This window comes from Trematomus bernacchii, unplaced genomic scaffold, assembly GCF_902827165.1.
Source record: "Trematomus bernacchii unplaced genomic scaffold, fTreBer1.1, whole genome shotgun sequence".
Lineage (NCBI taxonomy): Eukaryota > Metazoa > Chordata > Actinopteri > Perciformes > Nototheniidae > Trematomus > Trematomus bernacchii.
Genome location: NW_022987732.1, coordinates 1413652 through 1437756, shown reverse-complemented (window position 1 = coordinate 1437756; position 24105 = coordinate 1413652). Strand labels below are relative to the sequence as shown.

Sequence of the window (24105 nt, the reverse complement as noted above, 5' to 3'; positions counted from 1 at the left end):
CTTTCTCTTTTCTTACTTTTTCATATTTACAAAGCATCAATGTTTCTCCTCCCCAGACTTTTTCCAATAACTCCTTTTCACTTTAATTGTTTTTAAATATATATTTAATCGACACAGAATGTTGTCCTCTTTCCAAAACCTTAACAATGACATTTTACTTCCTTACACTTCCCTCCTTCCTTTCTTCTTCACTTCCACCTTTACCATTCCCTGGAAACATGTCTCCTCCTCTTCCTCTTTCTTCCCTCCTCCACCTGCTTCCAACTTCAACTTTTGGGACATTTTTCCGATCTATCTACTTCCTCTTTCACTGTCCCAAAACGTTTCCACCTCCTCCTACTCCTCCCTCTATCCCTTTATCTGCTATTCATCACAGTGTTGGATCTCAATAGGAGTAGCACTCTTCACTATTCTTTTCCCCTCTAGGGACATTTCGAAGGAGCTTAACTTCAGTGTGTGTGTGTGTGTGTGTGTGTGTGTGTGTGTGTGTGTGTGTGTGTGTGTGTGTGTGTGTGTGTGTGTGTGTGTGTGTGTGTGTGTGTGTAAGTAGTAGTTTGAGATTATGCACAAAAAAAAAAAGTGTTTTTTGATGCCGTCAAAACAAGCAGCTTTGTTTGATGGTGTGACACAGAGAAGCAAACAAAAGGGGGGAGGGTGAGGAGAGGAAAACGTGGGGGGTGTCTGGGTGAAAGGAGGGTAAATGGGTGGGGGGGGTCGGGGGTGCACACAGTGATGAATGCCCAAGGGCCCCGAGGGTAATGGTGGTGGTGGGGGTCGTGGGCATTCTTCCACACACACAAAAAAGCATAAAGAGAGAGGGGCTGGGCAACAGGAGATGTTTTGTGTGTGTGTGTGTGTGTGTGTGTGTGTGTGTGTGTGTGTGTGCGTGTGCGTGTGCGTGTGCGTGTGCGTGTGCGTGTGTGTGTGTGACAGCATTAGACAACAAAATGAAATGTTTAGTGGAATAGAAAATGTGTTTGGGTGGAAAGTAGGACAAGAGGACATTTTGGTGGCTTTCATTTAATTCGTATAAAATATGGACCCTTTCTGTCATTTCTGACATTTTTTGGGAACACTATGTGAACAATGTGTATCCTCCATAAAACATGATGCCAAAAAAGGTTTTGAATAAGTACCAAGCACCTGTGAAATCTCTTTATTTTCTCTTTCCATTTACATCTCTATTCCTGCCTCACAGATCCACACATGTTCATTATGAGCACAATAGGATTACATTCACACTGCCGACCTTTCTGCTTTTATCTGATTTCACTGGACGAGTGGTTTGATCTATTCCCCTTTGTGATGCCAATATGAGCTGGACAGGAAAACAATAACAAAATACATCAAATCTGTTATGAAGTTTAATTTTGGGCTCACTTGATGCAGTTGTATCTTCAAATCCACCAAATCTAATAAAGTGGGATATTTGTCTTTTCATCTGTCTTCATGTTGTCTCACTCATGTCTATGCTGTCATCATATCTCAGGTGAAACCTTGGTGATAAATAAACTCACAATAAGTGCTTAATGATACTCCAAAAGACCATCTCTACAATCATGCTGGCAGCTTTGTGAGGAATTTTGACACAGAAGAGCAAATTAAACCAACTGGTCCTGTGTTGAACATGAACATTGAAAGCAACATTTATGGAAATGCATCCAGTAGTTGTTAAAATATTTCTGGCTGTACCAAAATGGTGGAACAGACGACCAAGAGACTATTAAGCCACAGCGCTTATCACCAAAGTTTCACAGTTTTCACACCCAAGAAGTGTTTAAAAATAAGCTTGTCAAATACACACACACACACACACACACACACACACACACACACACACACACACACACACACACACACACACACACACACACACACACACACACACACACACACACACACACACACACACACACACACACACACACACACACACACACACACACACACACACCAGACTAATTCAGTCTGGCAGCCCTGTGTACCCCAGTATGTTGGGGTTAATTCCTCGTGCAGCTATCATATCCGATTGAGGGTCACGTGCTGTTGTTGTGACAGTCCGGGCCGACCTCTTTAGGGATATTATATTAAATGGGGTACAGGGCTCATAATGGATTAGGCGGGGACATTTAATCCTTCCTCAAAAACATAAACAGTCCCCTTCCCCTCCTTTCACTACGTCTGCATTTCAGAGAGAATATGACATGCTTGAAAAACACTTTTTCTATCCATCCTTCATCAACTATCTTCTCTCCTCCACTCTATCTTTTTCCATTCTGCGAGCAACATAATAAAAAATTCCAATAAAGTTATACAAACATTTGGCAACAGCTGAACCTGTAGTCAACAATAGACAAAAGAATATCACTGATTTCTTTTACATCCTTGCTAAGAAAATGCCACTATTTGTTGTTAGCATGAGTGCAGAAATAAAATAATGTTGAAGCAATGAAAGCTTCCAAAATCCACCAGATCCTCCTTCCAAGAACGAAACAATAGTTGGGTCCATTGTTTTTGATCTAAGCTCTGTAGTAATGTTTTTAAAATGTTGTATTCATGCTACATATTCAACCCAGTCTCACAGCATTTCGTGTTATTAGTCACGAAATTAATTTAATCTATTGATTCGTGTTCACCAACACGATTTTCACATTTTTTTCGTGTCACACAGAACGATTTTAAATGCAATGTATTTCTATTGGTAGTATGTTTCGTGCCTGCAACACGTCTTTTTGTCCGGTCGGGTCTTGGAAGACCAGAAGCTGTGTGGTTCACTCAATATCTTACCCTAAGCCTAACCCTATCCCTTTTATTTTAAATTGTATAATGTCTGAGTTTTTTTGCCGTCCGTGAGGAAAAGAAATGGCTCAGAGCCTCAGAATACTGAAATCTGTATTTTATGTCATCTTTTTTTCCATCTAATTTGTTATTATTTGGTGCAGGCACGAAACATACTACCAATATAAATACATTGCTTCTAAAATCGTTCTGTGTCAGAATACTTAAATCTGTATTTTTTAAATGTATTTTTCCTTCTAATTTGTTATTATTTACATTGCTTTTAAAATCGTTCTGTGTGACACGAAAAAAATGGCGAAATCGTGTTGGTGAACACGAATCAATAGATTAATTTCGTGACTATAACACGAAATGCCGTGAGACTGTGTTGACATATTAGCACTTGTTAGCTTGCCTTATAGAGTGGTGCCGACGACACGCAAGTTAGCATCCCAAGGGCTCCTTTGCAAAGGGACTTCCCCGTTGGATTTCGGTATATTACATAAAATAAGCTCTGAACACGTTTTGTTCAGCAGGATAACCTCCACTTATACAAATCTAACGTTAGGCTACAAAGGCTCTACATCGCGGTCCCATGGCTGCACATCACCACCGCTAAGCTAAAGGTGGCTAATGTTTGCCGTTTAGTAGTCTCATTTATAAACTTGTTAGCAACCAAAGTTTGAGGGACACATAGAAGCTTCAGACTTTCACGAGGAGTAGTTACTGATCTTTATGTCTATAATCTCACACGCTTGTGATAACCACAGACTTTAGGTGCATCTCACTTTGGTTAAATGGATTCCTCCTTGCGTCCCTCACTTGCGTCGTTTCCCTGCAACTAGTCCCTCCCACCAGGGAAGCATGGAGAGATGCAAGGAAACCACGAGAAGCAGGGAAATGAGTTTTAAGAGCAATGGGACGTCCTTTCCTCCGGAGCGTCACGGTGAAGCGACGTCCGTTTGTGATGACGCCGCACAGCTGATCGTCTGACAGCAGCCAGATCAGTGCATGCGCTGCATCGTCCAATCAGTGAGCGATACACAGTAAGGGGGCGGGGCGAGTGTCTGAGGATTTCACCGGAGGATGGTCTGGTAGTTCCTCGATTATCGCTCCTCTGTTATCACTCCTCGATCCTCGATCCTCGGTCCTCCGGCAAAAATAAGGCCACTGGGACGGCACTCAAGATGGCGCAGACAAATCAACTTCTGGTGATACCGAGCCCGAGGAGCGAGGAAATGAAAAATAACCGAAGTGAGACGCACCCTTTATTTCAGGCGTCTAACCAAAAACACGTAAACAAATCTGTTGACTTTAATACCATGGAATCTGAAGTGCTAAAATGCTAACTCATTTCTAGGTTTTAGGACTCTTTCCTGCACCACTCTATATAGCCTTCTCATGAACACAACATAAATAGTTTATCAGCTTATGTTAGCAGCTGCAAAAAATAGCAATTAAAACCTCTTATATCATCCAAACAGCACACAGCAACAGAGTGATTCATGCATGAATCAAATTGCTCACTGTGTAAATTCAATATCGCACAGTTCAAACAACTCAAACCAACAAAATACAGTCAGTCTGTATGTGTGTAGCAGACCTCGGGTCATTTTATGACCTAAATCTCTATACGTGCATACTAAATTGTATCAAGTCTAATTAGCTCACTCTGTAGCAACACGAGAACAGGATCTGGCCTTGGAGCTTGTTTGCTGCACATATGGAAATGAGATGCTTGTTTATTGGAAAGGTTAATTTTTGTTTATCTTAATACAATTCTCACATGTCCATATGTTCATTTGCAGAGTTACTGGCAGTTGTAGTTATTCCTCCTCTCCACACTCTGTCCTCAAAGTGCAGGTCCAATTTAAGAAATGGGAGATGAATTCCACAAATTATAAAGTTATTATTCTTAATGCAACATCCTCTGAGTCCAGTTTAAACCATGACAGTGTGACAGAGAGCCAGTTAACTCACACACCAGGACCCAAAAACTGTTGCCGCTACATGTAATTTAGCCATAATTTGCGTTATTATTTACACCTGTGCTTTTCCAGGCGAGTACTGATTGCTGCCTCCTGATTGGTCCACCGGATGACATCAGTCCTATTTGAGCTTCAGCATGACACAGAGAACCAGCATTGGGTGTGTTTTGAGATGCATCGTGGTGTGTTTCAGTTGGGCCTAATGTTAGATGTTTACTTTTAATAACGGTATTTTGTCTTCAGCAATCTTTAGAGTGGTGTTGTTTCACTACTTGATTATGTTAACTTACTTAACTATACTGCAATTTATATGTTCTGTCTGAAAGTGTATTTGAATTGTATTGATGAGTGTTTCAGTCTATATTTACTGTTAGTCTGCTTATTTATTTTTTGCCTTTTTATCCGCAATGTCCCCTTTCCCTTAACAATGTTAATAAATACAATATTTATGACTCATTTGTGAAGATTATCTTGCTGAACAAAATGTGTAAGCTGAGTAAAACTGGTGTTTTTCACAATGTTCCACTTGCAAAGTCTTAATACTACATAAGTGTGTGTTCAAATGGGCACTTTATATGAATATGGTATTCATCAAACAACATGAACAATCAACAAATGTGCATGTTACTTATAAAGTGAGCTAAACAGTAGCCAGGTGCTAACGGTTAAAAAGAGGTGTCAATCACCAAAATCGACCGATGGGTTCCAGAGATATGGCAAATACACTCAAATTAGTTTTTTTTTCTAAACCTCTCTAAAAAGGTCAAATGTCACTTGTTTTGCATCAATCTTGATACAGGGTAGCCTACTTATTATATGTCATAGTTTCGATTCCTAAAGCTTTTAGTCTACTATCCCATCATTCAAGGGTGGTTTTCACTATAAGTCATGTTTTATTTTGGACGGACACTATAATTTACATTTTTTTTTACTATGTTCAATCTGAATTTACTTTAAAATAAAACAATTCTATACTGATTCTCACTCTTCTACATCCAACTCACAGGTATCATTGCTTTGAGAAAAAAGATTATTAATTTACCCCTTTTAGAAGTGAAGATTGTTCTGGGCATGTCATTTTCGAGCCTGAAACCTGAAAAACAGGTTCAGGGCTTAACAGGTTAATAATTCCTCTGTTCCTCCAGCCTTTCCCCATTATTATTTTTGTCATTTCTCGGGCTCAGAGGGTGCAGCCTGCTGTGTTTGCTAACCAGAGCAGAAATAAACTGTTTGTCCACCATCTTCATAATCAACCCCTCCCATTTCTGTCCACCCAAAATACAGAATAAATACTTACAGTCTGTTACACACTGCACGTGCATTCCTTGTTTCTCAAACACTACACACAAAGGCATCTTTCTTTTTCTCAATTGGTGGCTTTTCTTTCAAAATAGCAGTTCAAAATAAAGCTGTGAGCATGTTAATATGTCTTGTACTGTACACATCAGTCAAATGCAGACACAGTGATTACTTGTGTCAGGTTGGCATTAATGAAAGCAGGTTTTCTCTGTTTTCAGCGCTGGTTTTCCCACCACCGCATACAAGACGCCAAAATATATATAAGCTCTTGTTTATATGTCATATATTTAGGCTTGGATTCATTGAGTGCCACAGAGTTTTCCAAAAGCTGCTTCTTCAATAGCAACTTTTGTATTCAGCCTAATTCAATAGTACAACATCGTCACTCATGTCGCCAAAATGGACAACAAGGAACAACTCTGCAGCTACCTGAGCTTTTCCCGCCTTTTTTAGCTAACGGTAAAGCACACTAACTATATTGTTGTGGTTTTAGTACTCCATCAACCTTTGTAAGCAGCTTCTCTTGTCAAAAAAGGCTAACTAGCTTTACTAAAAGCTGCACAGTGAAAAGCTAGTAAAAACGAAGAAAGCTAACTATGCAGAAATGGTATTAGTTGAGACGTGTTAGCCTTAATAAGCTAACATATTTAAGTGTGATTTTTGATGCTGTCTGTATCTGCTAAGGGACACTGTTACACAATTGATTCACACTTTAAAAGAAATCCAACTAAAAGCTTTTAAGACCACAACAAAGAACATTGACAATGCTTTTCACAGCAGAGCCCTTCACGTGCATCTTTGAACAACTGTGTAAATTAAAAAAGAATATATGAATACAATTATCTTGTGATTTACAAGAGATCACACTCTTCAAATTGGCAAAGCAAAACCTGGATTTTCAAAGAAATGTTTTTGCTTTTAATTGCAATTTTCTCTGAATTGTAGAAAACATCATATTGTAAAAATGATAACACAATTTGATCAAGTGTGTCTTGACGTCCACACATTTGTTTCTACCTTTAATTACCTTTTATTTTACCTCCATACTATACTTAGTTTTTAAATTAACTACACACTTCGTCTTAAATGTTATTTTATAAGAATTAAATGGACACAACTGTAAGTGCAACAGCAAAACACGGTGAAATTAGACATTAAAAAGATAGAAAGACATAACAAATATTAAAATGTAATATATTTATTTACAAATTTAAAGTCCAATTAAATACATACAAATACGTCAACAGTTCGAAATAAACAGAATGACAGACGGAAAAGAACAGGGAAGAGAGGGAGGGAGAAAGAGAAGACAGAGAGACAGACAGCCAAGAAAGGGACAAACAGGGAAGAAGAAGAAAGACAGAGAAGCACAGACAGAGAAGAAGAAGGAGAAGAAGAAGGACAAGACGAAGACAGAAGAAGACAGAGGAACACAGAAGAAGACAGACGGAGCAAGCACAAGAACACAGAAGAAGACAGAACACAGAAGGAGCAAGCAGAAGAGGACAGAAGAAGACAGAACACACAAGGAGCAAGCAGAACACAGAAGGAGCAAGCAGAAGAAGACAGAACACAGAAGGAGCAAGCAGAAGAAGACAGAAGAACACAGAAGGAGCAAGCAGGAAGAAGATAGAAGAACACAGAAGGAGCAAGCAGAAGAACACAGAACACAGAAGGAGCAAGCAGAAGAAGACAGAACACAATAGAAGACAGAAGAGAAGACACAGAAGAAGACAGAAGGAGCAAGCACAAGAACACAGAAGAAACAGAAGACACACAGCGGAGCCAAGCAGAAGAGGACAGAAGAAGACAGAACACACCAAGGAGCAAGCAGAACACATGAATGAGCAAGCAGAAGAAGACAGAAACACAGCAGGAGCAAGCAGAAGAATGACAGAACACAGAAGGAGCAAGCAGAATAAGACAGAACACAGGAAGGAGCAAGCATAATAATACATAACACATAATTATCAATCATAATACATAATAAACATAATAATACATAATACATATAATCAATCACAATAATACATAATAATAATAATACTTCAAATGTAATTATATTATTGTGGGTACAGGTGGGGATGAAATGCTAAATTTGCTAAATGCTAAAGTTCTTTCCCGTCGTTCTTCTGCGCTCTCCCTTGTAGTTTCAGCTCTCTCCCCCGTAGTTTTGCCGCTCATCACCATCGAACTTGGCGCTCTCCACGGTCGTTCTTCTGCGCTCTCCCATTTCTGACATCGGCACTCACCCATTGTCGTCTGCGCTCTCCCCCGTCGTTCCTTCTGCACTCTTACCTGTCTGACGTTGTAGCTCTCCCCCGTAGTTTTGGCTCTCCCTTGTAGTTTCAGCTCTCTCTTCCTTAGTTTCAGTGCTCTCTACCGTAGTTTTGGAGCTCAACACCATCGAACTTGGTGCTCTCCCCCGTAGTTTCGGCGCTCTCCCCCGTAGTTTTGGCGCTCTCCCCCGTAGTTTTGGCGCTCTCCCCTGTAGTTTTGGCGCTCTCCCCCGTAGTTTTGGCGCTCTCCCCTGTAGTTTTGGCGCTCTCCCCTGTAGTTTTGGCGCTCTCCCCCGTAGTTTTGGCGCTCTCCCCTGTAGTTTTGGCGCTCTCCCCTGTAGTTTTGGCGCTCTCCCCCCGTAGTTTCAGCTCTCTCAATTGTATTTTCGGCGCTTTCCCCCGTAATTTTGTCTCCCTCCCCCATAGTTTCAGCGCTCTTGTAATTTCAGCCCTCCCCCCTTAGTTTTGGTGCTCAACCCCATCGGACTTGGCACTCTCCCCCTTTAATATCTCCTTCTCTTGACACACCTGGGCTCCTCCTCCCCCTCTGGAGGATCCCCAGGGTGTCGCTTTCTCTTCCTGGTGCTCAGAGACGAGCCTTCTGTGGGATAAAAACGTTTAAAAGTTTGAAAAACCTCCAGACAAATTACTGATTTGTATACAGGACAGTAGTGGAAAGTAACTAAGTACATTTACTCAAGTACTGTACTTAAGTACACATTAAGGTACTTCATGTTATACTACTTTATACTTCTACTCTACTACATTTTGGAAGCAAATATTATACTTTTTAATCCTCTACATTTATTTCATGTGACAGATTTACTTACTAGATACTTTTAAAAATTACGATTTTGCAATACTTAGGAAAAACCTTTAAAATATGATTATTTGGTATCGATTGAACCATCCAACATTATATTTAAGTAACTCAAGGCTGGTGAACTGAACATTTATTGGCAGCAATTTAACTTCACAGTCCCAGCTTCTTAAATGGGAAAGTTTGCTGCTTTTGCTTTAAAATATTAAACAAATATTTAACATTATAGGGAGGCTGTGGCGCAGTGGGATAGTGTGTTGGTGTTCGGATCAGGGGGTCACAGGTGCAAACCCCACTGCAGTCAGCATGTCGTTGTGTCCCTGAGACACTTCACCCCAAATTGCTCCTGTGGGGACTGTCCACAGTATTGAGTATGTTAGTCGCTTTGGATAAAAGCGTCTAACAAGTGACATGTAATGTAATTATTTTCTGCAATGAGTTCATTTACTCCTAACACTTTAAGTACATTTTCCTGATCGTACTTAAATTCTACTTGAGGACGATTCTCTATGCGGTACTTTTACTTGAAATGTATTACATCTACAGTGTAGTATTAGTACTTTTACTCAAGTAAAGAATCTGAATACTTTTCCCACCTCTGAAACAGGACAAGGTTAATCAATTGAATAAATCTCAAAGATGAGCTTACGTGTGTTTGCCTCCTCCTCTTCCAGGCTCGTCTTCCTCATCTTCCTCTCCGGAGAGCCACTGCGTTCATTTCTGCACAGAAGAAACTTGTTTGGATCTCTTGACTTTTAACAGTGATTTTAGTAAATCGTTACAAACTGATAACTTAACACCTACTTTAACTCGATGTGTGAAGCTAAGAAAGTGTCCCACGTCCACTGTCCCCTGGGTTTTCTCTCCGCTTCTTCAGAATCATCACGCTTCCTTTTCTTCCTCTCCGGTGAGGAATTGATTTGCTTTCTGCATTTTAAGAAGGTTTTTTTTTTGTTTTTGTAAGTGTATAATGACGATAAAGGTTTCTATTCTATTATATTCAAACAGTACAGACAAAGAGAAGAACACCTACCTTAATCCTGAGGCTACAAAAGTGTCCCACGTTCGCTTTCTCCCGGGTTTTCCTTCAGCCTCAGAATCATCCCTTTTTCTTTTCTTGCTCTCCGGTGAATCCTTGACTCGCTTTCTGCATTTTAAAGAATGTTTTTTTAGTTTTTAACCACATGAATTGTAACAGTGAGCTTCAAACAGTAACAAATATAATAACACCTACTTTGACACGATGTGGGACGCTAAGAAAGTGTCCCACGTCCGCTTTCTCCCCGGTTTTATTTCGGCCACACGGATCGTAGTCTCTGGATAAAAGGACAAGGAAACAAAGCAAAGGTCAATCAAAAACTGATTAAATGAATCACCAGATTCTTAGATTCATCCGCCTGTGAAACATCCCCTCTTAGTTTCAGATTTAAGATCTGCACCAGCTGTGTGTAAGTATAAACTATAAACTACTACTAAAATTATTATTTATGAACAGTTGTGTTTTGTCTACTTTTTGATGTCTGGATGATTTCTGTGTTCCTGCTCTTGCTCGATGGTCTGTCTCTCTCCGGGCTGCTGCATTGACAAAAAAATGGGTTTTAATATCTCCAATTATAACTGTAAATATCATATCATATAAAAAATGAATTATTGCGTTAATTATCTATTTAAACAATATTTAGAAATGTTGTGTTAAGATATGCAAACAAGGCATTATATCCTTTCAAATGAGCTAGTTTACATTTTCTTGAACAAAAATCTTTCATTATTAAGCAAAAACAAAACATTGACATATTAAATTCAAAGGTTTAACTAAAGGAATTTGTTAATATCCATTAGTATCACTACATAAATCAGAACACACTGTCTAAAGCCATACAATAAATCACATTTTTGATCAATAAACTACACAAACCTCTGTAAAAACTTTCTAGAAAATGGCTTTTAAAGATGTGTAAAGTAATAGTAATATGAAGTAAATGAAACACCTCTGTGTGTAATTTGCACGTTTTCTCTCTACTACACTGATAGAAGACATGTAATAGAAGAAATGTCCTAAAATGGACCTGTGTGTGTACATAAAGATCTCCGGTCCTACAACACTTACCTGTCGTCACCGCGGGGTTTTCTCCTCGATGATTTCCTCAGCGCCTTCCTCCCGGTTCTCTCTTGTTGGCAGGGTGGAGGCGCAGTGCTAACTTGCAGCGGCGGGGACACAGGCTTTACAGCAACAGGCGATTGAGGAGGGGGTTGTTGTTGTTGTTGTTGTTGTTGTTGTTGTTGTTGTTGACTCTCTTCATCGTTTATGGAGAGGCTGTCCGATACCTGGGACGAGATGCCCAGGATGAGGGGGTGTTCTTGGGTCCTGAACCAGGCGGGGGGGCCCTCTGCTCCGCTGGTGGAGGGCGACAGGTTCATCTGACCCCCGTCAAAGCCCTCACTCTGATCCAGGCAGACCTCCATCTTTTCACAGCTGGATTTCACGCTGAAAAGAAGAAGAAAAAACATTGTTAAAACTAGGGATGCTCCGATCGCCAATTTTGGGGCCGATCGCCGATCGCCGGAATCAGTATCTGCCGATACCGATCGCCGATCCGATCGAGTGGGCGGGGCCTAAATGGAAGATTTAAACATCACTTTAAATCTTCCATTTAAAGTGATGTTTAAAACTCAGTTAATGGGGCTCATTCACTGGAGCTTCCACAAACAACAATCAACTTAATTATTACATTCAAATTATGTATATTATTCAAGTTTACATTAACTTTGGATAATACCACGGGAGAAATGAGCAAGCGCTCTCTTTTCCTCTCTCTCCCTCTCTCTCTCCCCCCTCTCTCCCCCTCTCTCTCTCTCTCCTGACAGCCCGTCAGTATCGTCTCATGCAGCTCGCTGATCCAGTAATGTGTGAGGCCGACAGTGAAGAATAAACATATTTATAACTAGTTTAGCTTGTTCCAGAGGTAGATAAAATAGCTAAGTGTGTTAGGTCTAACTCTTGTGTGTTTCGCTCCGCTCACCGGTTTCTATTCTATTATATTCAAACAGTACAGACAAAGAGAAGAACACCTACCTTAATCCTGAGGCTACAAAAATGTCCCACGTTCGCTTTCTCCCGGGTTTTCCTTCAGCCTCAGAATCATTCCTTTTTCTTTTCTTGCTCTCCGGTGAATCCTTGACTCGCTTTCTGCATTTTAAAGAATGTTTTTTTAGTTTTTAACCACATGAATTGTAACAGTGAGCTTCAAACAGTAACAAATATAATAACACCTACTTTGACACGATGTGGGACGCTAAGAAAGTGTCCCACGTCCGTTTTCTCCCCGGTTTTATTTCGGCCACACGGATCGTAGTCTCTGGATAAAAGGACAAGGAAACAAAGCAAAGGTCAATCAAAAACTGATTAAATGAATCACCAGATTCTTAGATTCATCCGCCTGTGAAACATCCCCTCTTAGTTTCAGATTTAAGATCTGCACCAGCTGTGTGTAAGTATAAACTATAAACTACTACTAAAATTATTATTTATGAACAGTTGTGTTTTGCCTACTTTTTGATGTCTGGATGATTTCTGTGTTCCTGCTCTTGCTCGATGGTCTGTCTCTCTCCGGGCTGCTGCATTGACAAACAAATGGGTTTTAATATCTCCAATTATAACTGTAAATATCATATCATATAAAAAATGAATTATTGCGTTAATTCTCTATTTAAACAATATTTAGAAATGTTGTGTTAAGATATGCAAACAAGGCATTATATCCTTTCAAATGAGCTAGTTTACATTTTCTTGAACAAAGATCTTTCATTATTAAGCAAAAACAAAACATTGACATATTAAATTCAAAGGTTTAACTAAAGGAATTTGTTAATATCCATTAGTATCACTACATAAATCAGAACACACTGTCTAAAGCCATACAATAAATCACAATTTTTGATCAATAAACTACTCTGTAAAAACTTTCTAGAAAATGGCTTTTAAAGATGTGTAAAGTAATAGTAATATGAAGTAAATGAAACACCTCTGTGTGTAATTTGCACGTTTTCTCTCTACTACACTGATAGAAAACATGTAATAGAAGAAATGTCCTAAAATGGACCTGTGTGTGTACATAAAGATCTCCGGTCCTACAACACTTACCTGTCGTCACCGCGGGGTTTTCTCCTCGATGATTTCCTCAGCGCCTTCCTCCCGGTTCTCTCTTGTTGGCAGGGTGGAGGCGCAGTGCTAACTTGCAGCGGCGGGGACACAGGCTTTACAGCAACAGGCGATTGAGGAGGGGGTTGTTGTTGTTGTTGTTGTTGTTGTTGTTGTTGTTGTTGTTGACTCTCTTCATCGTTTATGTAGAGGCTGTCCGATACCTGGGACGAGATGCCCAGGATGAGGGGGTGTTCTTGGGTCCTGAACCAGGCGGGGGGGCCCTCTGCTCCGCTGGTGGAGGGCGACAGGTTCATCTGACCCCCGTCAAAGCCCTCACTCTGATCCAGGCAGACCTCCATCTTTTCACAGCTGGATTTCACGCTGAAAAGAAGAAGAAAAAACATTGTTAAAACTAGGGATGCTCCGATCGCCAATTTTGAGGCCGATCGCCGATCGCCGGAATCAGTATCTGCCGATACCGATCGCCGATCCGATCGAGTGGGCGGGGCCTAAATGGAAGATTTAAACATCACTTTAAATCTTCCATTTAAAGTGATGTTTAAAACTCAGTTAATGGGGCTCATTCACTGGAGCTTCCACAAACAACAATCAACTTAATTATTACATTCAAATTATGTATATTATTCAAGTTTACATTCACTTTGGATAATACCACGGGAGAAATGAGCAAGCGCTCTCTTCTCCTCTCTCTCCCTCTCTCTCCCTCTCTCTCTCCCCCTCTCTCCCCCCCCTCTCTCCCTCTCCTGACAGCCCGTCAGTATCGTCTCATGCAGCTCGCTGATCCAGTAATGTGTGAGGCCGACAGTGAAGAATAAACATATTTATAACTAGTTTAGCTTGTTCCAGAGGTAGATAAAATAGCTAAGTGTGTTAGGTCTAACTCTTGTGTGTTTCGCTCCGCTCACCGGTTTCTATTCTATTATATTCAAACAGTACAGACAAAGAGAAGAACACCTACCTTAATCCTGAGGCTACAAAAGTGTCCCACGTTCGCTTTCTCCCGGGTTTTCTTTCAGCCTCAGAATCATCCCTTTTTCTTTTCTTGCTCTCCGGTGAATCCTTGACTCGCTTTCTGCATTTTAAAGAATGTTTTTTTAGTTTTTAACCACATGAATTGTAACAGTGAGCTTCAAACAGTAACAAATATAATAACACCTACTTTGACACGATGTGGGACGCTAAGAAAGTGTCCCACGTCCGTTTTCTCCCCGGTTTTATTTCGGCCACACGGATCGTAGTCTCTGGATAAAAGGACAAAGAAACAAAGCAAAGGTCAATCAAAAACTGATTAAATGAATCACCAGATTCTTAGATTCATCCGCCTGTGAAACATCCCCTCTTAGTTTCAGATTTAAGATCTGCACCAGCTGTGTGTAAGTATAAACTATAAACTACTACTAAAATTATTATTTATGAACAGTTGTGTTTTGTCTACTTTTTGATGTCTGGATGATTTCTGTGTTCCTGCTCTTGCTCGATGGTCTGTCTCTCTCCGGGCTGCTGCATTGACAAAAAAACGGGTTTTAATATCTCCAATTATAACTGTAAATATCATATCATATAAAAAATGAATTATTGCGTTAATTATCTATTTAAACAATATTTAGAAATGTTGTGTTAAGATATGCAAACAAGGCATTATATCCTTTCAAATGAGCTAGTTTACATTTTCTTGAACAAAAATCTTTGATTATTAAGCAAAAACAAAACATTGACATATTAAATTCAAAGGTTTAACTAAAGGAATTTGTTAATATCCATTAGTATCACTACATAAATCAGAACACACTGTCTAAAGCCATACAATAAATCACAATTTTTGATCAATAAACTACACAAACCTCTGTAAAAACTTTCTAGAAAATGGCTTTTAAAGATGTGTAAAGTAATAGTAATATGAAGTAAATGAAACACCTCTGTGTGTAATTTGCACGTTTTCTCTCTACTACACTGATAGAAGACATGTAATAGAAGAAATGTCCTAAAATGGACCTGTGTGTGTACATAAAGATCTCCGGTCCTACGACACTTACCTGTCGTCACCGCGGGGTTTTCTCCTCGATGATTTCCTCAGCGCCTTCCTCCCGGTTCTCTCTTGTTGGCAGGGTGGAGGCGCAGTGCTAACTTGCAGCGGCGGGGACACAGGCTTTACAGCAACAGGCGATTGAGGAGGGGGTTGTTGTTGTTGTTGTTGTTGTTGTTGTTGTTGACTCTCTTCATCGTTTATGGAGAGGCTGTCCGATACCTGGGACGAGATGCCCAGGATGAGGGGGTGTTCTTGGGTCCTGAACCAGGCGGGGGGGCCCTCTGCTCCGCTGGTGGAGGGCGACAGGTTCATCTGACCCCCGTCAAAGCCCTCACTCTGATCCAGGCAGACCTCCATCTTTTCACAGCTGGATTTCACGCTGAAAAGAAGAAGAAAAAACATTGTTAAAACTAGGGATGCTCCGATCGCCAATTTTGGGGCCGATCGCCGATCGCCGGAATCAGTATCTGCCGATACCGATCGCCGATCCGATCGAGTGGGCGGGGCCTAAATGGAAGATTTAAACATCACTTTAAATCTTCCATTTAAAGTGATGTTTAAAACTCAGTTAATGGGGCTCATTCACTGGAGCTTCCACAAACAACAATCAACTTAATTATTACATTCAAATTATGTATATTATTCAAGTTTACATTCACTTTGGATAATACCACGGGAGAAATGAGCAAGCGCTCTCTTCTCCTCTCTCTCCCTCTCTCTCTCCCCCTCTCTCCCCCTCTCTCTCCCTCTCCTGACAGCCCGTCAGTATCGTCTCATGCAGCTCGCTGATCCAGTAATGTGTGAGGCCGACAGTGAAGAATAAACATATTTATAACTAGTTTAGCTTGTTCCAGAGGTAGATAAAATAGCTAAGTGTGTTAGGTCTAACTCTTGTGTGTTTCGCTCCGCTCACCGGTTTCTATTCTATTATATTCAAACAGTACAGACAAAGAGAAGAACACCTACCTTAATCCTGAGGCTACAAAAGTGTCCCACGTTCGCTTTCTCCCGGGTTTTCCTTCAGCCTCAGAATCATCCCTTTTCCTTTTCTTGCTCTCCGGTGAATCCTTGACTCGCTTTCTGCATTTAAAGAATGTTTTTTTTAGTTTTTAACCACATGAATTGTAACAGTGAGCTTCAAACAGTAACAAATATAATAACACCTACTTTGACACGATGTGGGACGCTAAGAAAGTGTCCCACGTCCGCTTTCTCCCGCGTTTTATTTCGGCCACACGGATCGTAGTCTCTGGATAAAAGGACAAAGAAACAAAGCAAAGGTCAATCAAAAACTGATTAAATGAATCACCAGATTCTTAGATTCATCCGCCTGTGAAACATCCCCTCTTAGTTTCAGATTTAAGATCTGCACCAGCTGTGTGTAAGTATAAACTATAAACTACTACTAAAATTATTATTTATGAACAGTTGTGTTTTGTCTACTTTTTGATGTCTGGATGATTTCTGTGTTCCTGCTCTTGCTCGATGGTCTGTCTCTCTCCGGGCTGCTGCATTGACAAAAAAACGGGTTTTAATATCTCCAATTATAACTGTAAATATCATATCATATAAAAAATGAATTATTGCGTTAATTATCTATTTAAACAATATTTAGAAATGTTGTGTTAAGATATGCAAACAAGGCATTATATCCTTTCAAATGAGCTAGTTTACATTTTCTTGAACAAAAATCTTTGATTATTAAGCAAAAACAAAACATTGACATATTAAATTCAAAGGTTTAACTAAAGGAATTTGTTAATATCCATTAGTATCACTACATAAATCAGAACACACTGTCTAAAGCCATACAATAAATCACATTTTTGATCAATAAACTACACAAACCTCTGTAAAAACTTTCTAGAAAATGGCTTTTAAAGATGTGTAAAATAATAGTAATATGAAGTAAATGAAACACCTCTGTGTGTAATTTGTACGTTTTCTCTCTACTACACTGATAGAAGACATGTAATAGAAGAAATGTCCTAAAATGGACCTGTGTGTGTACATAAAGATCTCCGGTCCTACAACACTTACCTGTCGTCACCGCGGGGTTTTCTCCTCGATGATTTCCTCAGCGCCTTCCTCCCGGTTCTCTCTTGTTGGCAGGGTGGAGGCGCAGTGCTAACTTGCAGCGGCGGGGACACAGGCTTTACAGCAACAGGCGATTGAGGAGGGGGTTGTTGTTGTTGTTGTTGTTGTTGTTGTTGACTCTCTTCATCGTTTATGGAGAGGCTGTCCGATACCTGGGACGAGATGCCCAGGATGAGGGGGTGTTCTTGGGTCCTGAACCAGGCGGGGGGGCCCTCTGCTCCGCTGGTGGAGGGCGACAGGTTCATCTGACCCCCGTCAAAGCCCTCACTCTGATCCAGGCAGACCTCCATCTTTTCACAGCTGGATTTCACGCTGAAAAGAAGAAGAAAAAACATTGTTAAAACCAACGTTCCGAGTCAGGATGTTACTCCACTTTACAGTACTGATAGTTAGTCGTTTTTGCATGCAGTTATTTCTGAACTATTGCGTCACTTGCACATCTCTCTTGCACTATTTTTATGTTATCTTTACGTCTTCAGTTTGTTGCAGTGTTAAAGAAGCCTTGGATTTAGGATTTTAATTCTCAGAGCTACACTTTTACTATTGTGCAGACGACAATCAAGTCTTTTGAATCGTATCAGAATCAAAAGTAAATAAGATAATGCATTGGACCCAATCAGCGTGATGCGGCCTCTCTTTCTTGTTGCAGATATTCTACAACAGTTGTAATGAGGACTCACTAGAAGCTGTTCTGGTGGTTTTGAGCGAGGCGGTTCAAGGTGATGAAGGGATGCTGAAGAAGATCGCTGGGGGAAATCCTCCGATCGATGTCCAGGTGAAGCATCTTCTTCAGCAGATCCAGGAACACCTTCCGGTCTTCAGTTTCTGCCACGTTGTCTTCGTCCAACAGGTGGCGGGGGGGTTTTAACTGAATCAGAACAAACCAGGAACATTATAGTTAAACCTCTATTCATCTCGGTGGATCATGGAAACAGATTTACGGCAGATGTTCTCATGTTTAACAGCTCATTTTCAAATAGTATTTCCTACCTTTATTATACCATTCAGCGATTTGAATTGTCTGGCACTTGGGTTGGTTTCTCCAGACTGCTGAACGTTTTAAAGATAAATTATATAGGATTAGGTAACCTGTCTCAAAAGGAAATTAAAAACAGTAAGATATTTTAGTTTAAAAGCAACTCAGTGCTGGTACCTTCAATATCCAACGACGTCTCCCGCTCTTCCTTCTATAATGGAAAAACCAATGCGTGTGGACGCCTTTGACCATGAGACGAGACGGAGGATGACCCTGAGTCTGCACTATATGTCGCAGCTGTTGACAAAACACAAACAAAGTCAGTTACACTTACATCAATATTAGGATTTTCAAATAACATAGAAGTGCTTCAGAAAAGTTTACAAAAAGCCAACGTTTTACGCAGTTACAGTATCTCCCCTTTCAAAGAGGCCCTACTATGCTTTCTAGGAGTTTCCCACCGTTTTTTCTGTTGCATTTTATGGTGAAATACACACATTTGCTCTCTTGCACAGAGGTACAGATCGATACGTCTCTGATGTCGGGGCATAAAGTATATTTCTATAACCAGGAAGTCATTAGCTTAATCTAATTTAGGAAACATTTTAAGTAAAAAGTGTTTCTTAGTGAGAGAGCAAGGCTAGCGGTTTGTAGCTGCGGTCAGTCTTTATGCTAAGCTAAGCTACTGGATAATACATTTGAGCGTGGTATTGATCCAACTCCTGGAAAGAAAGTGAAATGAAATGTTTCTTAAAGATATTGTTTAAGCTACCACGACTAATATAAAGTGTTCGCATAATTGTGTGCGTGTGTATCCTGCTTATTATCCCTTCTACATAATAAATTAAAGTTCTGCAGTATTGCTACACCCACCATTTCGTGCTCGGTGTCTCCAGGGTAGAGCACAGCGCCCGCAAACAGCTCCGCGGCGATGCAGCCCAGAGACCACATGTCGATGGCTGACGTTGTGGGGAATCCTAGGATAATCTCCGGGGACCTTAGAAAAGACAAATAAACATATATCGTTTTAGTTTTGAGTCATTTTACAATTTAGTTTGCTATTTAACTTCTTAAGCATTAAAGGTCCCCTATTATACTGTTTTTCATCAATACATCACAGGTCTCAGATATATACAGAACATGTCTCTGATTGGCTGAAACACCAAACAGATCATTGCAGCATCCCACAATCCCCTCTGTTTCAGCCCTGTTTCAAAAGTGCTGATTCTCTGTCTGTTACTTTAGATGAAAATAAGGAGCCCCTCCCCACGCCCCTCTGAGAGAGATTTGGTTACAAAGAACACAATGGTGCTCTAGGAGGAGATTCAGGGGATAAGGTGGGGAGGGGGTTACCTTAGTTGGTGATTGGCTAATGGTTACACAAGACAACACATTGTTATGACATCATAAAGTGGCCAAAATCTGATCAGCTCATTTTCAGACAGGTTTTTATATAAATGGATCAGGACAAAAAGAGAGAGAATCTTTGTTCCTGAAACTTTCAGAATCTCTTTACACAGAGGGGACACATGTTGATGTAGAAAAGAGACATGAACAAGTGGATTTCTTTGCACAATAGGTGACCTTTAAATCTTCTTCCCCCGCTGCTGGTTTCTCACCTGTAATGTCGTGTCTGCATGTAGTAGCCCAGCTCCGACTGAGCGACGTGACGCGCCATGCCGAAGTCGATCACCTTGATTCTCCACGGCTGCTTCCTGTGGTCCAGCAGCATGATGTTCTCCGGCTTCAGGTCCGTGTGCACGACTCCCAGACTCTGGAGCAGCTGCAGCGTTACGGAAACCTGAAATATAAGATCACGAATAAGTCTTTATGCTAAGCTAAGCTAAGCTACTGGATAATAAACACACATTTGAGCGTGGTATTGATCTAACTCCTGGAAAGAAAGTGAGATTAAATGTTTCTTAAAGATATTGTTTAAGCTACCACGACTAATATAAAGTGTTCGCATAATTGTGTGCGTGTGTATATTTTTATCCCTTCTACATAATAAATTAAAGCTTTGCAGTATTGCTACACCCACCATTTCGTATAATCAGTTGCAAAAATGTTGCTTAATTCTTGCAGGCAGGATATTTCTTATCAGTTCTGTGGAAATGTTCAGATGTTCTCTTGTTTTTCTTTATAAATGTGTGTGTGTGGAGCATCTAGCGTACCTGGTACAGGATGGGGCGGATTTCGTCCAGCGCCAGCGAGCGGTGAGGTTTCTGATAGAGGAAGTCAAACAGACTCGTGTCCAGGATCTCAAACTCCAGACAGACGTGTTTCCCGGAGACAAACACATCGTTGAACGTCACAAAGTTAAACCTGTCAGAGTCAAACGCTTTGAGCACTTCCATTATCTCCATCTGGGGAACAAACGATTGCATGTTGAGAAAATACATCTTTACAGGGCAAGATGAAATACAGTTAAAATGATGATGGACGTCCATTTGAAGTATTAATAACATAAGAAGTAGATACATCGTTACGTCTACCTCGAGGGTCATTAGTAAGGTTCTGTATTTATACCTCACCCATTTTATCCATTCTTCTTTAAGTATATGAACTTGATTTCCAATTGTCATGCCCATTTTATATATTGCTTTGACAAGATCCTCCCATTTATAGTTAATTATTGCAACTCTAATGACTAGGAATAAGTGAAAATCTTTATTTATTGTCGTCTAATTGTGTTTTTTAGCAGGAAATGTGGGGTTTTATCTACAGAAAAACCCCAAAAAGCACATTATCTCCAGGATTTTGAAGATTAATTTGTATTTATTTGACTTTTAGTTGTGTTAAAGTATTAAATAATAATCTTCCACATATATTATTCCCAAGAGTAAGATGTATTTTGAATGTTTCTGCTCTTTACTTCCCAGTCGGTTGATGGTATAATGCAGAAAACGAACTTGATGGTTCATTTGGATTATCACAACCAAACCAATTTAGTTGTTTGTACAAAGCCATGAGTCATTATTATGGTTATAACTTATAATATAATAAATCTATTAATAAGTCAAGAAATGGGAATTGGGGAAACCATAGATGTGATCAGAGTTGTTCCCTACCTCAGTCTTTGCCTCTGGTGTTAAGTTCTTTCCCTTCGCGATCTTCACAGCCACCGTCCTGTTGGTGGCCATCTTTAAGCACTTAACGACTTTCCCAAAGGTGCCCTCCCCCAAAAAGGACTGGATCAGGTATTGGGAGGAGGGGGAGGAGAGGACACCCATGGGTTTGCACACTCCCCCTGAAGGAAAGTAGCATGAGGAGGAGGAGGAGGTGGTGGAGGAGGTGTTCGTCTCTGCATCAGGTGACGGAGTTGAGTTGGGGTCTCGGTAAGACTACAGGAGGAAGAAGAAAGAGTGATTAACACATGAAGTCACATTTTGTCTCATCAAAGTCTTTCTGAACTATACAAAACTAAAATATAGCAAAAAGTCAATACAAATGTCGGCTGATTTCACAATTTGGACGATTCAATTCGTGCTTGAGCTATTTTTCTACTAGTTTGAACATCTCAAAATGACATTAAATGACATTTTACTGCTTTTTTGATAAGAATAAACACATTATTTGTTCATTTATAAACCTTAACTAGTATTCAAGATGGATTGGAAGTTGTTAACTCATCTTGTTAGTGAAATATATTAACATATTACAAAAAAACAAGCGCTCTAATGTACAGTCAATGCGAAAAAAGTGGGACTCATTGACAATTCGGATGTTTCTTTTCTTGCTCCTGCTATTTTTTTGTTTGTTTTTAACGTCTTTGTTAACAAAAACAACATTCAAATTACATTTAACTGCTTTTTTTGATAAGACTAAACTGAATTTGATGAATTAAAAAACCTAAAATCAGGTGCAAGATGAAGTAGAAGTTGTTAAATCTTCTTGTTAGTGAAAAAAAGTGTGATACAATGGGATTATAAGAATATATTTTAACATAAAATCGAATTTCTTTGTAAGAAAACTATTATTTTTATGTATTTACTACCAGATTTGATCAACTCACCATGTTGTCACTCGTGTTACTAATCGTGTTTGAAAGTTTTGTTGAGATTAACAAAGTTGAAGTTTCTCCTGGTTGTGTTAACCTGACTGAAGACAGAGTCCAGGTCCAGCCGGAAGCTTCCTTCTCCTGAACATTCCACGGCTTTGTTACGTCACATTCCAAATGGAATCTTAGTTTGGAATGTTCCGGTTGTCATAGCATCGAATAATTCTAAATTAGAACAATGGTGGCTAAAGGTTTTGGAATGTTTATATCGCTGCTAACAAACAATAAAATGACAATTAATAACTATTTGTAATTAATAACTGTGCGACTGTGGCTGCGAGGGGGTGCGTTTGTTTCCACCAGAAGGTTGTGGGTTCGATCCCAGCATTGGCACATTGTGTTTTTATATTTGTATTGTTTTTTTAAAGTGCAGCGCGTTTCTTCTAATGGACATTTTTTTGGTCCGTTGTTACGTGTTTGCCTCTGTCAGCCACCGTACAGGGATTGTAAATGAAGGAACTGTAAATTAAATATACATGCATAATAAGACGTACAAAATATTTAACACTAGTTAAAAAACCTTAGACCTTAGATTTGTATACAATAAGACAGAGATGAGCCTGTGATTGTACACATCTATTCTTAAAGGTTCCATGTCATGCTTTTCCGGTTATTACCCGTCCCCTTGTGTGTTATGAAGGTTTTTCTGCATGTCAACGGTCTGCAGAGTCACAAACCCTCAAAGTACACCCTGTAGCGAGTAAAACTCTAACACAGAAAATACCTGTCTATGCTGCCCCAGAACGCCTCGTTGGAGATTTCTCTTTTTCTTCCTGGGTACAGTGACGTGCCCATACCCAAATGGACCAATCCGTGGAGCCTTTACGTTAAGTCTGCGCAGCCGTTACTTTAAGTCCGTGGATTGGTCCAAATTGACCAATCCACGAACTTCCTCACACACACACACACACACACACTCAATCTTTTCTCAGCTGCAGCTCCGCCGATTTCTCCTCCCTGAGACGGTGGGACGCGGCGAGGCTGTGAGTCGGTGTGTGAGCACACACACAAACTTCCAGCCAGGCTGCGGGTGTGTGTGTGTGTGTTCAGGCTGAGTTTCGCTGTGTCTCGCTGTCTCATAGACGGCCACTGGGCTCATAGCGAGGGGGGGGGGGGCAGGAGCTCCAACAAGCCGTTTAGGACAGAGAGTGAATACACATACTATACAGAGATGCTGTATGAGAAACCAATGCGATTTTGGAAAATTGAACAATATACATCTATTTTAGTATACCTCAACAATGGGATTATGATCAGTAGAAATGGCCATGACATGGGACCTTTAAATATCTGCCACATTCGTGCTGAAACACAAATAATATTATTTTTGATAAGTTATTAATTCATCTCTGAGCCGGAAAAAACAAAGATTTTAGGTGCATTATTGTTGTAAGTGTATTTAAGATCATTTAGTAATTGTCTTTCTAATGCTTTTAGACATAATTGTTGGTCCTTGTCGCTCACTGTACCTCGGATGGAGTGAGACAAAGGACAATGAAAGACAACAGCTCTGAGGAGGAGGAGGAGGAGGGCAAAGAGGAAGGCAGCGTGGGAGGAGGGAGACGTCTTGAGCGGCTCCTTCAAGCTCATGAACTGCTGGCCTACTTTAGCCTTCTCCAT

General features: G+C 40.2%; 1 protein-coding gene across 1 annotated transcript; it reads right to left on the bottom strand.

Moving 5' to 3' along the window:
• Positions 1 to 8752: 8752 nt before the first annotated feature.
• On the bottom strand, positions 8753 to 24105 carry LOC117494746. Its single transcript, XM_034145694.1, has 28 exons — positions 23950 to 24105; positions 21497 to 21769; positions 20600 to 20791; positions 20045 to 20226; positions 19299 to 19422; positions 18603 to 18722; positions 18440 to 18499; positions 18130 to 18317; positions 17393 to 17761; positions 16796 to 16860; positions 16520 to 16601; positions 16319 to 16432; positions 15360 to 15731; positions 14762 to 14826; positions 14486 to 14567; positions 14285 to 14398; positions 13527 to 13686; positions 13306 to 13418; positions 12715 to 12779; positions 12439 to 12520; positions 12238 to 12351; positions 11272 to 11649; positions 10675 to 10739; positions 10399 to 10480; positions 10198 to 10311; positions 9969 to 10091; positions 9814 to 9884; positions 8753 to 8945 (listed from the first exon to the last, which is right to left on the bottom strand). Exons 1-28 carry the CDS (start codon positions 24103 to 24105, stop codon positions 8848 to 8850), a joined length of 4023 nt encoding a protein of 1340 aa, XP_034001585.1. The 3' UTR covers positions 8753 to 8847.